The 16,929-nt window shown below is 45.2% G+C and overlaps 1 protein-coding gene across 3 annotated transcripts; it reads right to left on the reverse strand.

The window, feature by feature from the left end:
* Positions 1–4,271: 4,271 nt before the first annotated feature.
* LOC8039060 (nascent polypeptide-associated complex subunit alpha) lies at positions 4,272–16,879 on the reverse strand. Of its 3 annotated transcripts, none has more exons than XM_029979381.4 (7): positions 16,775–16,879; positions 16,244–16,334; positions 16,071–16,150; positions 14,434–14,658; positions 6,111–6,248; positions 4,571–4,693; positions 4,272–4,461 (listed from the first exon to the last, which is right to left on the reverse strand). In XM_029979381.4, exons 2-7 carry the CDS (start codon positions 16,314–16,316, stop codon positions 4,447–4,449), a joined length of 654 nt encoding a protein of 217 aa, XP_029835241.1. In that variant the 5' UTR covers positions 16,317–16,334; positions 16,775–16,879; the 3' UTR covers positions 4,272–4,446. The 3 variants fall into 3 exon arrangements, with proteins under 3 accessions (XP_029835241.1, XP_002413138.1, XP_040355984.1); XM_002413093.4 differs by lacking the exon at positions 16,775–16,879 and adding an exon at positions 16,459–16,686; XM_040500050.2 differs by having other exon boundaries at positions 16,071–16,334.
* Positions 16,880–16,929: the final 50 nt, after the last annotated feature.

Raw genomic sequence — 16,929 nt, forward strand, 5'->3', positions numbered from 1 at the left:
GGAGTGCGTATAGCTTTACTCTTTCGACTTCACTGCAAAGGTAAGCGGCATCGCAGAGATCTGTAAAATTACGAGGATACGTTTAACCTATTGAAGATAGAGTATATATTATTCTAAATATATTTAAAACAAATATTGCACTACTTAGGCTGCATTCTTTCAATGATTCCTGCAGGAGTCATTGGCCTTCGCCATGGTGGACTCTGCCACGTTTTATGGCTCGGCACCAGGACCCACTTCGTTGAGGTTTAGCGACAGAAACGTTGAGGACATCTTTACCGCCGACACTTCAGAGGATGAGCCAGATGACTCTGAACCCTCAGAAGCACAGGCCTTGTTACGAGATATTCATCATCACTCCGAATCCGACAGCGATGATGAAAATTTCCTTCCAAGCGCTGCTAGCGACAAGGAGAGTGGCCTCAGCGATTCATCCGACTGTTCTCACAGACCAAGATCAACTCGAGATGTACGAGTACAGAGGACAGGAAATCACAAGAGAACGAAAACATCTACAAGGAAACTAAAAAAGAGGGCACGACAATTCTTGTGGCAGAAGAGTTCAATCCCTGATGTTGACACTTCGTGGAAAAGTTTGTTTCCGGACCCACCAGCCAAGATACTGACTCCCTTTCAGTATTTCAGACAGTTCTTTGATCGGGAGATGTTTGAGCACTTGGCAGAGCAGACTAACCTCTACTCCGTGCAGAAGAGTGGGAAGTCTACCAACACAGACTCAGATGAGATGGAGCAGTTTCTCGGGATATTTTTGATGACAGGACTGATTCCATTCCCGCAGTACCACTTCTATTGGAATGAGAAGCTGCAGTTTACACCGGTGCCTCAGGCGATGTCAAAGAACAGGTTCAAACAGCTCTGAAGGTATTTCCACGCTGCAGACAACAGCAAAATCTTGCCAAAAGGTGACCCGGGCTTTGAGTGTCTTTTCAAGCTGCGTCCTTTTCTGGATGCACTGCAGGAAAAATGCTTGGCTGTGGCACCAGAAGAAGCGCAAAGTGTTGATGAGCAGATTGCACCATTCAAGGGAAGATCAAGCCTTCGCCAGTACATAAAAAATGAACCCCAAAAGTGGGGTTTTAAGATTTTTGTTCGGGCTGGTATTTCAGGTATTGTATACCAGTTTGCGGTGTACACTGGAGCAGACACCCTAAAAAAAAGCCAAGACTACCAGCTCGGCTTTGGTGGCAATATCGTCATGGCATTATGTGATGGCTTGCCTAACGCCAGCAACTTCAAGGTGACCTTTGATAACTGGTTTTGTTCTATTGAACTTATCGAAGCTTTGAAGAGAAGAGGAATCTTTTCCTGTGGTACAATTCGTGCCAATCGAATGAAGAACTGCGCTTTGGAGTCCGAAAAAGACCTCCGAAAGAGAGGACGAGGCTCCTTCGACTATAAAGTCGAAAACTCTGAGAATGTTGTTGTGGTTCGATGGCTGGACAATAAAGCCGTCCAGCTTGCGTCCTCCTACACAGGAGTTGAGCCGGAAGATCAACTCAAAAGGTGGAGCGCTTCGGAAAAGAAGCACATCCTGGTTACTCGCCCAGCGATTGTGAAGACCTACAACGAAACAATGAGGGGCGTTGACCTTGCAGATCAGCTGATCGAATACTGCAGGATACCAACACGTTTCTCAAAATGGCACATAAAGCTGTTTGTGCATTTCCTCAACTTGATTGCTGTCAAGTCGTGGCTCCTCTACAGGCGACACGCGCAGCAACTTCAGCTTTCAAAGCAAATGACACTGTTTGAGTTCATATTGGATGTGTCAGACGCTCTTCGACGATCAGGCAAGACAGATACAAGGAAAAGAGGAAGGCCTGCCAGCAGTCCTGGGGAACCTTCTAAAAAAACGGGACGACCAGCAAACCCCCCCCCCCCCCCCCCCCCATCGAATGACACGAGGTATGACGAAATAGGGCACTGGCCAGAGTTCCAGAATCAAAAGCAGCACTGCAAAAACCATCTCCTCCTGCAGGAAGTGGAGCTGCACAAAATGCAACGTCAGGCTCTGCCTCAGCAACAACAAGAACTGCTTCGTCGACTTTCACAAGAAGTAGAAGACTACTCGAGGTTGGCCACAACCGGCCAACGATTACTGTGGGAGTCATAACCTTTCTCCGCAAAAATATCGCAAAATAATGCATCAATAATTTTTTCCTTATTTTTTGCCTTTTTTGTACAAAGAAATGCACAAATAAAAATTATATTGTGTGAATTTGAAAATTTGGACCAGAAAGGGTTAAGGAGGCAGTCACCCTTACTGTTACTACCTCAATGTTGTAGTAACACCACAGATTGTGTACTTCTGCTTGCCTTTCATCCATTTTTGTTTCTTTGGAAAACAAGATGCCAACGGCGTATCTTGCCAGATATGATTTGCTGATGCCACAGGAAGGTCTCATAGCAAGCAAAATTGTTTTAGCTCAACACAACAAGCTTCACAATGTGGTGCATAATACAAGCTGTTTCTCATCATGCACCCAGCAACAAGTTCACAAATCTCATCATCCCTGGCAGGCAGAAATTCAGTCATGCAAGATATTGGAGCAGAAGTTGAAAAAGCTGCACAGGGCATATTTGAGCAACTTAGGAATTTACCTTTGCTTTAGAGGATTTTCCACCCCTCCAAGGAACCTCGGAACTTCAACTACATGCAAGCTCATTCAAACACGTATGCCATTTCAAAGTTGTAATTGGGCACTAATAACTATAATTTGAATGTATGTCAGAAATAAGCTCACATCTTTTTGACCTCAGGTTAATGAGCAGAATCAACATGCATTAAAAGCATATTTATTCTGCTCTGCAAGTTCTTTCCCTTTCACTGCACCTGTCAACAAGAGAAAAACAATTCCTTTTGCACAAACTCCAAGGGACAAGATAATCCATGTCGGACTAAAAGCAACATTTCCAAGATCTCAATGTGCCACTGCATGCATTGTTTCAGTTTTAATTTCCCCGTTGATGTAGTGCATCTCGGCACAGCACGAGAAAAATCCACAGGGTCTCTTAGGCTATCTATCTCCAAGAAGACTTGAAAGCGAAAGCCCAACGGGTTTAATCCGCACCGCGCACGCACCTCCGCTGATTCTGGCACAAATAACGCAATCTCGTGGTCCAGTGGCAAACCGTGGGTTTTGGTACCTTTCAAGTCACCGTGTTTTCGTTCAAGGACTGAACGATGAGACGTGTAAAGTTTTTTGCCTTAATAAAGTTAGCGGTTGCTTGCACTGCTCCCACTCATCCTCGTGAGAGCCCCCACTGAAACACGACCTCCAGCGTTTGTAAGGACCTGCCTAGACTTAGCAAGGGGTAGGAGTTCAGCCAGCCGTGTCCAATACCCTTCTGGGAGCCTAGCTACCACTCCAGAGTGCATGACCCTCCCAGCTTACGGATCATTTAAGAAACCGAGCACATTGAGATAATGGAACAGAATGATTGGCCCAGTACACTTCTTCCTGTGTTTACCTTGTTCCAAAACTCGCGCCTCATCGTGGCGTAATGCCACATTATGCACTTTTGGGAAACGTTGGGCAGCCAAATCCATACACACTCTGCTCCTGGCCTACAGGTTCCCAGAAAGCAACCCTTGTGGCGATGGATTTATTGAAGTAGTCTATCCTGGTACGTTGGGGTACCCATAATACGTGTCCCAGCATTTTATCTGTATTGGTAGGCAACACCTACAGTATTATAAATTTAAGGAGCCATATATTCGATAATACATGCTGTTTTTGCTCATGGCTGGATGTTGTGAATTGAGGTCAGCAAATCGAAACCAAAAACGTGAGCAATGGGTTTTCAAGATGCTTTCTGCGCCATTAGGATAACTTCAATTTTAAAAGAGGTCTATTTGGGAGAAACTACTAACCGTGGCACTGGCACCTGTAAAAAAAAAAAAAAAAAAAAGGTGGGAGTAACTATAATTCACTCTTATAGTTTCCTTCAGAGTTCAACTGCTATCTCAGACCATGAGCAAACATTAGTCCTTTTAATGATCCAATCTCAGGAGAAAATACAGTACATTGAACCATAATAGGCAAAAATTGTTTAGAATAACCTTGGAATTCTCTTCAGTGCCATGCTTAGAATGGTTACAGTAAATGGCTCTTTGCAGAAATTTAGAGCAACCCTTTCTTACCTTTACACCAGCAACAAAAACGCAGAACGTGGATGGTTTCCTCCACTTTCCATGTATTTATTCCTTCTATGAGGTATGCATGCCCGAATAACACAAAAACAAGTTCTACTTCGAACACTTTAATTTGCGGCAATATTTAGATCTAGAAGCAATTGCTTCGAGACATTTTGGCAGAAAATGATCTTCGAGTCGGATTCGCTTCTTTTTACAATAATCACAGCTGTAGAGCCCGCTCCAATGCTTGCCGACGGTTTGCAGGTCTTGCTTGCTTACAACCTCTGCTACATTGTCAGTTCCTGTTAACAAAAGCAAAGACATTAGAACATGTCAAAACCACTAAATGAGCCGAACGGTCCAACACATAAAATATGCCAAAACGTAAAGAGAAGAATAAGCAATACATACCATGATTGCATTCACGATGTCATTATTGTTGTTCTTCAATGCTCGTACCGCCTTCACACGAGAAACATTTGCTTGGGACATGACAAGTTCAATGTCTTTGCTTTCCACACCACCCTCGTCGACCTGGAAAAGAATGAATGCTCTCAGAATTTGAAACTATGAAATACTTCCTGCAACAGTGTGTGGGTGCACTGCGGCCCTGTCAAACCTGTGGATCAAGCAGCCAAAATGGTTTTAATTTTATCTAGCAATCGCGCAATCAAAATACGCCTGCTGGACTGAGTGCCACTTGATTGCAGAGATGAGAAGCGGACGTAAATTTAACATTAATTATTAATTCAATCATATCACAATTTTAGCAATTCACCAACAAAGCACCTTGCAGTCTGCAGACCAATGAACTGGACTGCATTTTGTGATGAACAACAGCCCCTGTCATTTCAGGTGTTCTGAGTCTCAAGAAACGACCAAAGTATTATAGGTTTCTCCTTCCCAAAACTGCAAAAGATTTAGAGGTGTGGAGACAACACAATAGACCTATTGCTATATTACCCAAGCATCGAGGAGAATGCCGGGATTGGTGTTCCTCAGCAGTAGAAACTTTTCTAAAGCGAATACCTAAAACAAATGGCACCTTGCACGTGCGTTTGTCAACGCTTTATTTCGGTTATTTACTTTGAATCTTTTATACAGGGAAGGTGTGCGCGTGGAACACCAATCCCTGCATTCTCCTTGATGCTTGGGTAATATAGCAAATGGTCTATTGCTGAGTGACCACACTCGTGCAGTGCCAGAACTACAAACTTCAACATAGTTGGCAACTGGCAGTTTCAAATGTCTACATATTTCCATACAAGCACATCGTTCAGGTGATAGGCCTCTTTTTGTTCCCATTTATCATGGTGAAACCTTCCGGGTGTTCTGCTTAATCAGTAATGCAAGGATTCATGTCTGGCAAACTGCATATGGAGCAAGCTGCATATGGAGCCGATGCTGCTTTCTTTGCAAGGGTTAGTTTCAGAAGGGTTGGCACCACTTTATACTTCGTTTCACTGTATCTTGGCAGAGCAAACGCTATATTTCAACCGAGCCAATCGAAGCCATGGAGGTGAAGAACGTGACAGCCCTCACCAAAGGTACCGACAACCCTTACCACAGGTACAGGTATGAGAGCATAAGCCAAGCAGCTACAGAAGAAGGAAAGGAGGAACTCCCCTATAACCTATGCCTCTTTCGTGTCTACTAAACATTGCTTTCGTTTCCCTCAAAGGTTAGCCCGTCACTCAAAATTCATACAAAAGTGGCTCTCCTCTTTCTCCCCCAGCGGCTTCGACCGCACTGCACGTAACTAGCGCGACGAGGTATGGTTATGTACACCCCTCCGAAGTGCCACTTGCCCTTCACCGTCTGCCAAGTTACATCGAGACGGGCCGTGGCCGTCCTCCGAAACGTGCCGCCCCACAATTCCCGTTGCCCCGGGCAGCTGCCCGCTCTGCCCATTGGCGAGTCTGCCGCCGCCGGCAGCCTCAAATGCACGTACCTCCTCCTCCTCTTCAGACTCCTCTTCGATTGGCTGAGAGACAGCCGTCTGTGCCGGCTCACCCGCGGCGGCGCCGGAGTCGGGAGCCTTAAACTTCTCGGCAGCAGCCATCTGGGCCTGCTGGCTCAGGTCCTCAATCTAGAAAGAAGCAGCATGTAAGTGTCACAGATCACCACCCAGCAAAGCTGACGGTGGCACATAAAAAGCACATTAATTCGGACACACACTCAGGACTGCCGAGGATGATTTCGATGCAACACAGAAAAGACCATGCCGGAAGTATGCAGCACCTCCCGTCGTCTGTTCCAAGCGCTATGACAGTCCCATGCAAAGGAGCACCGACAAATAGAAGGAACAATTCATGTTTTGTTTAGAGCCTTGCGATTTCGTAATGCAAAAATAAGAGGATTGATAACAAAAAAGGGTCTGCTGGACGGAATGCTCCCAGAATTCTTTGTGCTGCACAGCAAAAGGGTTATTAACTAAACTATGTATGTAACCCAGAAGGAAGCTTTTTCAGCTGTAATATCTAACACTCAAACCTGAAAAAAAAAAAAAAGAAAACAGAAGAAATATTAACTAAGTACATTGTCGCGCAAAGAAATCGCTGAAGACGGGGGATGAACAGGGTCCACAGAACAGCAGTAAATCTACTGCTTCTGCCACCGCTCATCTCTGTATGAGCCAGGGTCTCGCAGACCTTCAAACCTGGATGTTACCTATTTTGCTTTGTGGCATATGAAGCTGACAGTAAGATGTTGTTAGATCTGCGCTCTACGGACAGACGGACACAGTGTGCACGTAGCGGTACGCTTCAACGTGTTTATCCCGTCGGCACCCAAAAACAATTACGTTGTTTTTTTTGTTGTTTTTTTGCCAAAGCAACATAAGTCATCTGGCACGCCCCGACAGAGAACTGAGGATTAAGTTTGACCAGAAACGGGGAGACTGAGACTTGTTGCGCCTTCTCCACAACAAGCCTCCGTCATATTGTGGGCACGTCAGCCGGAATTCGAGGCCAGTGCCTTGGAGCCACAGCGCCACCATCAAAACCCGTAAAAATCACTTAGGCACAGCAAGCACTATGTGCACTGCCAAATCAGGCAGGCACATGGTGGTGATGAACATTGCCCATTCTAACTACCACACGACTGTGCAGTTAGCATGTTCCGACTGAGGGTCGAGGCAGCATAAGTTTCCAGACCTTTTTATAACATGTAGCGCACAGAAAGAGAAACAATGCATGTTCCATATACTTTGCACATCCCAGGTTTTATCAAAAAGTACTTAGTTGAAAGTATGTGTTGAGATGGAACTCGCTGCTTGTCTTTTTACTGCTGAGACATCCCACAAGTGAACAGTGCTGTAGGCATTGCCGAGCAATTCCGAAAAACCGCGTTACTGGTTCCCGACATGCCAGATTTTCGTCGAAAGTAAGCAAACGTAAAACAATGGATTGCAAGCGTCCCGGCTGGTGCCTCTGTCGTGCAATCATGTTCGCATGCACGGGGGGAACTTCGGCAGGCTTGAAGTTGCGCGTAAATCCCCTTGAATTGTTGTGAAAACACGTGAGACACGTGCCACAAGCGCAAAAAAAGCGAATGGTGCTTCGCAGCCATTCGCTTCCAAGGTCCGCTCATCTCAGCGCTGCGCCGCCACTTACTTCGAAAGGGTCGCTCGAGACGCGGGCCTCGTGCACTCGCGCATTCAACTTGTAAGACAACCGCAACCACATCGAGGGGCTTTAGTTGCGAGTGCTTTGTCGCTCGAGCGGAGACAATGGCTGTTCGATCGATACCGAAACCATGCCACTACGCTCCGTCGCTAACCATTTCCCAAAACGGTATGCAAAATGCAACTGTCGAGCATACAACAAAAAACAGTCTAGCGGCGTGTGCTTGCCAGGCCGGAAACAAAGTACAAATTAAACATAAAAAAAGAACTTGAGCTATTGATGCAAGACATCGCAAGCCAGGGTCAAAACGTTCTTGGAGCGCTTTGTGCAACGACTGAACTCGAGACAAACAAGTGCGCTGTGAGGGTTCAGCGTGCAGACGTTGAGTTGCCTTCTTTGCTTTTAGCTCACTTCTTTTCATCAACCTTCTTTCACGGCAGAGTGTTCACGTATACCGTAGTTCCTCTCGAAAAAAAGCCCACTGAGGGACACAGCGTTCATTGAGTTAAAGAGGGATTTTTTTAGTAACTTATGATTTAAACAAGAACAGGAATGTTGATGAACATGTGGCGGTACTTAGTTTCATCTTAAAAAGCACCATATCTGCAGCGACGTGGGGACGGCAACACTTGACGTCGCGCGTCCACGGTGACGGCAAGGCAGGGACAAAATATAGGTTTTCCACGGCCGTTGCTATCAGGAGCGAGCGCTTCAGTTCACAAAGTGTAGCTCCCGCCGCGCAAAAACATGGTTTTGTTTCACAGCATGACGGCGTGGCTGGTACCTGGCACGCTAGCGTCGGAGCGGCCGCACACACCAGCGTTTATCATTGAAAATATAAATTAAAAAAAAAAAAAAAGAAGAGACGAGACGAGGAGAGTGCAAAATGCAAGATGGCGAGAAAACCATGCAAGACCGGATGGACAATTGATGCAGGGTACTTTGTGTTGGGCGGCTGCTTGTGCCACATTACACATGCATGCTCCAATTAAGGTACTCAGTTTAGTTTCGGTTTCGAAAAACAACCAAAATTGTTTTTTTGGCGCAGGCTTGGCACAGATTGCTCCTATTTTGCCAAAATGTGGCAAGATGTAGCAGGGTTAGCCACTTGGCGCAGTTTGGCGCAAGCAATCACATCGCTGTGTTTATAAAATACGTGTTTGCTTGAAGTGGATTTTACAAAACAAAAATAAAAATATACATTTTCTTCCTTTTGTGCATATATACTGGACAGAGTGTCAGTGTCAAGGACCCCCAAGAAGATATAATAACTGTGATTATCTTTCGAGTGATGCGAAGTGTCCCCGGAAGGATGATTACATATTTTATAAATACGATAAAACAATATGATAGCATGACTTTCACCGTATTCTTACACGAAGAGTTCTTTATAGAAGTAGAACAAGTAGAGTCGAAGAAGCCACTTGCAGGTTTCTTCTACATTCTAGTGACTTGCATGTTCTAGTTTTTTTTAAAAAAACATTTTATGCTTTTTTTTTTGAACGAAAGGAACATGCTTCCCGGGACGACTGATACTCCTGCATTCTTTGCTTTTTCTAGGGACAGTATTTTTGGCGAGATAGAACGTTCTAGAGCAATATTTAGTGAGAATAACTCCTTTATAGACATAATGATTTTCTCCCCGATTGGCACCTTTAATCTAAGAGTGTAGTTTGCCCCTGCAATACAGTTGATGATGCACTGCATAGTATCACTCACTCATTCACTATACACTGTGTGGTCACATACGTTCACATACGCTTCGGCAAAAAAAAAAAAAAAATCTAGAACTGGACTTGCGGATAGACGCATCCGCAGCCCCTGGCATCCGATCCGCAATCTGATTCATTTTTATCCGAATCCGCCAGTTTACTGCGGATATCCGCGGATAATCCCAGATATGCAAAGCTCTACTTATAATCTTCCCCTGGCTACGCCACTGCCTGCTAATCGTAACAATAAGTGCCTTGCCTTTTCTGCGGCTGTAGAACGTGCAGCCTTCAAGATAAAGGAAGGGAAGTACTGTGAAGGGTACATTGTTTTTGCCAACAACGGACAGCTACCAGAGGTGCTAAAATAAACGAAGGACTCGTGGCCGAGATGCTGTTTACCACCTAAGGAGAGTTTTTAAGATGTCCCTAAATTGCCTTTCCCGGTCTGGTGTCTGCAGAATTGCTCAACAAGCGTAGCTCGTTGAGCTTGTCTATTTTGATGAGTGTGAATCCTTCTCCGAGGTGTTTAGAGGAAGATCTCCCCGACCGACGTAGTTTGCAACAAAGAATTGTTTTAAAAGCAGTGTGTCGAACCGAAAAAAAATACGGGTTCGGTTACGGTTCAGGTAAATTTATTTTGTTCCGGTTCAGTTCCGGTTTTATTAATTCGATTCGCGAACCGGTTCGGGGCGCTGAACCGGTTCGCGAACCGGTTCGGAAAGTATAAATGACAAATTGCAACATCAAAAAAAATTACAAATAAAACATCGTCGGAAAGCCAGCGCGAAATAAGTATAGACAAACGGCGTGTTTGTGAGAAAAAAAAAAAGAGGAGGGTGCACACCCCAAAGGTGTACGGGTCATGGCAAACGTACGTAGAATTCGATTCGCTCTGGCGCGTTTATTCATGTATAATACGGACACCGATGAAAACAAATGAAAAGTAGTCGAAACTAGTAGTGCAAAACGTTTATAAAAGCCTGTAGCCAATGCAAGCGGCAAACAATGACTGTCTGATGACAGGACTGTCTGTCACGGGCGCCAACTCCAGCGTCTGCTGAGCGTTGGTTTGAGCGCACGCGCCCGCTTGAGTCCCATGACTACGTTGGGCAGGCGACGGAAGCAACAGAAGCTCGGTAGATCCTTTGTCAAATTCGAAAGTGCGCGCAGCTTCGCTTCTCCGCGAGCGACTAGGGTTTGTATCCCTGTTTTTTTCCCCGAATTTATCGAGTTTCCGGTACGAAAAAATACGGCATGTAAATCTTGACACTTCATAGCTCGATATACTCTGACCGGTGGTTGGGGCAGCGAAGAGCAGATATAATTCATGAATGCTCATTTCAACTGTAAATAAAATTTCTTTCTCTCCCTCAAACATTATCAAACTCCACAGCCTTTTCTTTTCTCATTCCGATGGAAGCAAGCTTCAAGAAATCGCGCGTTCTAGAAACGTGCTATGAAATGAGCACACAGCAGCATTTAGGATTTACGAGATTGTAGGAAAATTAAATCCCGTGACGCGATTTTTTTTTTTTTTTCACAGCCAATTCTTTTTTTTCTGTGCAAGCCGCTACCAGCGCAATACTGGTTTCTATGTCAAGATTCATGGATGCAGCATTTATATTCCCAAGACTGAGTGGAGAAGAAAAATATGTAAGCGAGGTGTGTGTCAGTTGACGGCACTTAAAAAACAAATGGCATTGGTAGCACATTCATTGTCAACAGCGCGTGGCCGAACCGTTTTGACATGAGCCGGTAACCGTTATTTTTTTTTTCCGGTTCAGTTCCGGTTCGGGTTCATCGCGATAACAATATAACGGTTCGGGTTCGGGTTCAGTTCCGGAAAAAATACCGATTCGGTTCCGGTTTTCGGTTCGGTTCCGGTTCGACACCCTGGTTAAAAGTACATGTCTTCCGAAGCAATGTGTGGTGCTTGTTTTCATGGCAGGACTGACCTAAGCCTAGCACCCCATGTAAACTATTTTGCTTGATCTGGCTTGGTTTCTTAGTTTGCACTTGTTCATGCTGAAAAACAAAGTTGGTTCCCGTAAAAGCAGCCCTGCTGGTTTTAATACTGAGAAGATGCCTACACAGGTAAGAATTTGTGAGCCATATGGCTGCAGGCAATTGGGCGTTCGGCTAGCATCAAGTTTTGCAGCGCATGTGACCGGCCCAAGCGAATATTTTTAGGTCACATTATAGTTGTGCATCATGACACTCACCCGCCTTGTTCGTACATGCCTGTCAAAAAACAAGAACGGAAAAGTCGAAAAAGAACTGCATATTTATCTTGATTTTTCTAGTCCTCTTGGTTGTTTTTACCGCACATTGGCAGACTCATGTCTGCCAATGTGCATGATGGAATGCTAGATGGCCCGTGCATGATGGAATGCTAGATTGGCACTTCCATGGTCGCACCTTGCGAGCGCTCCAGACGTTTACAGATAGGGGCAGAATAGCAAACCAACGCAGGCAATAATGGACGCCGACGCACAGTTTTCATTGACGCGTCTTACGGGCCTTGAAGATGACAATAGATGATGGTGAAATAGCAGACGATGCCGGAGGCTACCCCAAGTTTGCTCACTCAACTAGCAGGCAGTGTCGGACGCCAGACCAGACGAACCGGATGTCGGGAAAGGAAGACACCAGGCTAGTTAATGTGTTCGCCGAGAAACCAAGCCAATCCAGTAGTAATGGGAGGACCACTTCTCTGTGGGCAGGTCGTGACCTCCACTAATAGACCATTTCCAGTATTCCCAAGCGCCCCGGCCTGCACTCAAGGAATCATGGGAACGGTGTTCCTTCAGCTACCTAGTCATCGCTAATTTTGGACCAACTCCATGGTTACACAGTGTTTGAGCGTAATTCGAGGTAACCCTGAACAATCACCTGATATACCCCAAGGACCTGCCATATCACTTTTAAAATTGCTCGTCAACGGCAGCATTTTTGATACTGCGTATGCGATCCACCTTTCAACCTGGCTGAGCTGCAGAAATCTCTTACAATATTATCATTCTCGTGATTGTTGTTTGAGCAGGAATTGCTTAAAAAGCCGATAATTCAAAACAACAAAAACCAGGATTTAGCTCGGAGTCCGCGGGGCTGTTTACAGCATTCTTAGCGTTTTTAACTTAAGATCAGCATGATAATAATGTAAGAGATTTCTGCAGCTTAGCCGAGTTGAAAGGTGGACAGCATGCACAGTATAAACAACGCTGATATTGAGGAGAAATTTTAAAAGCGATATGGCAGGTCATTGGGGTATATCAGGCGCTTGTTCAGGGTGACTCCGAATTACGCTCAGACCCTGTGTAACCCGAAATAGGGTCGAAATTATCGATCACTAAGGGACTGAAGGAACACCGTTCCCATCATTCTTTTAGCACGGGGCACTTGGGGGATATAGCAAATGGTCTATTGCATCTGACGCAGATATTTCTGTTTGTTAGGAGATAATGAATAAATTAACAAAACTGCAGTGAGTTCATGGCCGGCATCAGGCAAATATGCTCGCCCGCAGGTCACCATTATAACTAAGAGCTCCTGGCTAGGACTGAGCAGGTTGCTCTAGTACCAGAATTGCGTGCCTGCAATTCTAGTACTATAGCAGCTTGTTTTGTTCAAGAGCTCAATATTTCACGGTCTGAAAAATTTGGGAATATGTGGCGGGCACAAAATTTAACAATTTAAAGTGATATGCTATATATACATTACTATGGATTGACATATTCGTGTGACCAAAATTTTGTCACATTTTCCAAGTTCCAAAAATTGGGCCCTCGCAAAAACTTGCAGTACACAATACCTTGAAAAGGAGAATGATAGTATTTTACTAACTGTAGGGCATTAAAAAGCAGTAATTGCAGAAATGGAACCAATCGAGCATGTATCATATGTAATACAGCTTCAGGCAATGGTGTAACAATCGCCTAGATACCTCACAAGTGAGACAGTCTCCTTATGCTGTATGCTAATTATCACTGCTAGATTGGTTATTGTCAATCCTCAGCAGTCCAGAGAGCTGAGGATTATAATTTTCTTATCAAAATTGTATCATTATTATCTTGGAGGAAAGTTATATCCACTTAACAAAAAAAAATATATACACTTCTGCATTCAGTTGACTTCTTACAAGTAGGATTCCGTATTTTCTGAGTATATTTCGTGGCAAATTCCGATGGTGTTTTGTTTAAATTTTTTCCAAACATTGCAGTGTTTCCTATTTAAAAGATACAAAAGAATGTGTTGAAATAATATTTAACTTAGATTTGGCATCACTACCCTTGCCAATACTAACCTGTCCCAAGACAAAACTAACTTGCAAACAAATGTTGCTTTAAAATTCCTAACCACCTGGAGGTAGTTGCTTGAAGCTCATTTTCATACCATCCTATTCCATCACCCCACCCTTCGCGACATACGAGTGGTAAAGGGTGTAATATAGAAGCTTCACCTAGTCTGGACCTATAGTGTGGTCTAGACTAGAAACGAGAACAGTTGCTTTTGCCGTCACCCAGAAGTAGAAAGACCGGTTGTCCCCACTAATGAATGAACCTTGAGGAGATAAATGGTAAGACCCCTTTTTTCAATAATCCGAGATTTAAAAGTGAACTGGGACATTGAAATTCTAGCTTATCGGATAAATTTGAATTGACAAATTTTACTGCCAAGTGTTTTCAGAGTTTTCTGGACTTACGCAAAAGCACGGAACCCTACATATAAACAAGCCCGGGTGACATCAAACAGTCAAGCCGATTCCCACATTGCACACACACCGGCACAGTGTGCACAGACACCGTCCACCGGCGAACTGTGACCTGCTGCGCTGCAGAACGAGAAACCCGACTTGGCAGCAGTGCTTTCCCAAATGGAAGTAGCAAAAAGAGGTATCGGAGGCTACCTAGAAGAAATCTGTCAAGAGACACGGTACCTTGGCTTCTCCGAAGACAATGTAGGTGTCTGACGCCGGGCTTTTGTAAACGTCTGGCTTGGTGATGACGAAGAGGATGTTCTTGGACTTGCGGATGGTAACCCGACAGACACCCTGCACTTGCTTCAAGCCTAGCTTCGACATCAGCTTACGAGCTTTCTTTTCACTCCGGCTTTGTTTGGCCTTGCTGACCAACTCCTCTGTGATGCCAGCTGCTTGTGCCATCTGTTAGAAAATTCGGTACAAAAAAGCCAGTGTCAGATGGATCAGGTTCTCTATCAAATTGCTTCTCTTAAATACCCCGATTTTTCCACAATATTTCTATTAGATTCCTTGACCATTACAAAAGACGAAAACGCAGGGATAGGAACAGTGGCTGTTAGAGCTGTTCCTGTTTAATCGGGTGAATCAGCAGGTGGCTTGCGCTGCCTTGGGCGACTGTCGAGCTATTCGCACAGTGCATATTTTTGGCGAGCGAATCGGATGCGCCGTTTGAACACAACGAGAAAAGGTAGCACGTCCTCACCTTTGGAGCAAGATTTTGCTGAATTCTCACTAAGGTCTGTCAATCACCCAAAGAAACACGGACGATGCCAATGGCCGCTCGACGTCGCTGCGACGTCTGACCTTCGAGGCAGAGCGAAAATTTGGAGGAGACTGAATTTTGGGCGATACCGTATCAAAAAAAAAGTCGAATTTGGGAGCTTTACGTGCCAAACCAACGATGGGCATCTGGCACGCCCCAGAGGAGGACTGAGGATTAATTTGGACCACCTGGGGATCTTTTGATGTGCAACCGAAAGCTCGGTTCCACGGCGCCTTCTCCGCAAAAGTTTCAGTCAGATTGCAAGCACCTCGGCCAGGATTTGAACCCGCCACATGGGGATCCATAGGCTGGCGCTCTCGCCTCGGAGCCACCAAGGCGGCAATCCCATATCCAAACTAAAGCCGAAGAGAAAAAACAAACATGGCTGCGAGCGACAAGTGGGGATGCGGTGTGCAGGGGAAATCCGGGTTGGCGCAGTGCAGATTCCTCAATAGTTGCGACGAGTTGCGTATCAACATGACTGATCTTTTAGCGGTGCAAAAATTTCCAAAATACTTCCCAGATCCTCCCGTTTCTTTATGTTTGCAGTCTTTCCTCCAGTTTGGCAGGCCTGGTAAACCGAGCGAGCCAGAATCGACAGTTTATCGAGTGATATTAATAAAGCAAATTGTCTCTCCACACAATGTGTACTTCATATCCCTTTGATGCGAAACGCTTGACATTCCCGGTGCAGATGACAAGGTCTGGCGAAATTCTGGCGAGTCAATATGTCACAGATTTCGCGCGTCAAATTCGACGTGCGAAGAGGCCGGGTGCGTGTTCAAAAGATGCACTGTGTGAATAAACCTGTAGGCCATCCACGCCGCACCCTCCCACTTCGTTGCGTGTCACTGCGCCGTCCAGATCACCCATTTTCCCCGACTTAGCCAACTTTTAACGATTTCCCCGACCTTTCCGGGTACCTTGAAATTCCCCGACAATTACAGCCTTCCGAGCTTGGCAGACAAGTGTGGATTTTTAACCGAACACTGCGATCACGCGGCAAAGAAAGGCCTAAGGCAATGGGCGAATAACACGAAGAGAGAATCACCTGGCTCTGTCCTGTGGATTTGCCAATGTCGTCCTCGAGATCGGGCACTGTATCATCACTGCCGGAGTCTGTATCACTTCCTAAAGGAAATGGTCGAGCACCATGAATGCACAGCAGCCCCAGCTGAGCATACGATCGCACACCCACAGCAAAGAAGCCACAATCGAACTCACCATCTTCAACGGTTACTTTGTCGTCCAGCTTGGTGTCGCGTTTCACGGAGTCATTCACGCTGAGTTCAGGCATGTTTGCTGCGCTGGATTGCTGGAAATGCAAACATTGACGGTTACCGGCAAGCAGTTGATGCCTTCGGGAGTCTAAAACGCTAGAGAGACTGAAATCTTGCGTAACACCACGGACAAACGAAGGCGAGCGACTAATCCCTTGCCATTGTGCTTCGGTTGGCGGACACGGACGTAGGAATGGCACGCGGTGGCCCACTCCTACAAATTAACAATAGCGTCTAGCAGATCGATCCCAACAAACACTAGAGGATATATTGTTCATACTTGGAGGTGAAAACAACCGGCAAGTATGCGCCTCACGTTCGCTCAATGTTTTGGTGCGAGAACGTTCTAGGCGAAGTCATTTTGAAAGGTTACTTCGAAAAATGTATGCTTGTTTATTGCGCTTGAAACTGCAGTATTAAATACCAAAAGGTATCCCAATAATAAGCAGATTAAGGTGGATTGAAAATGACTAACCTTCAGACGTTGAGAAGGCGACGCACGGTGCGCAAAAAGCACTGCCGCCGGAAGAGAGGCCCTCTTTGGGGTAATAAGTGAAACTTGATAATCAATAAATTATGTTTTGTAGCATAACTAAAATGAAATATCCGAGAAGCTAAAAAAAAATATAA

The sequence above is a fragment of the Ixodes scapularis genome, unplaced genomic scaffold (assembly GCF_016920785.2).
Source record: "Ixodes scapularis isolate PalLabHiFi unplaced genomic scaffold, ASM1692078v2 PGA_scaffold0__279_contigs__length_252992795, whole genome shotgun sequence".
Lineage (NCBI taxonomy): Eukaryota > Metazoa > Arthropoda > Arachnida > Ixodida > Ixodidae > Ixodes > Ixodes scapularis.

Coding starts and splice junctions, on each gene's coding strand:
- LOC8039060 (XM_040500050.2), bottom strand. CDS start 16,316: ATGCCTGAACTCAGCGTGAATGACTCCGTGAAACGCGACACCAAGCTG. Junction 6,249..14,433: donor TTGTCTTCGGAGAAGCCAAG/GTACCGTGTCTC, acceptor GCTTCTTTCTAG/ATTGAGGACCTGAGCCAGCA. Junction 4,694..6,110: donor AGTCTGAAGAGGAGGAGGAG/GTACGTGCATTT, acceptor ATTCTTTTCCAG/GTCGACGAGGGTGGTGTGGA.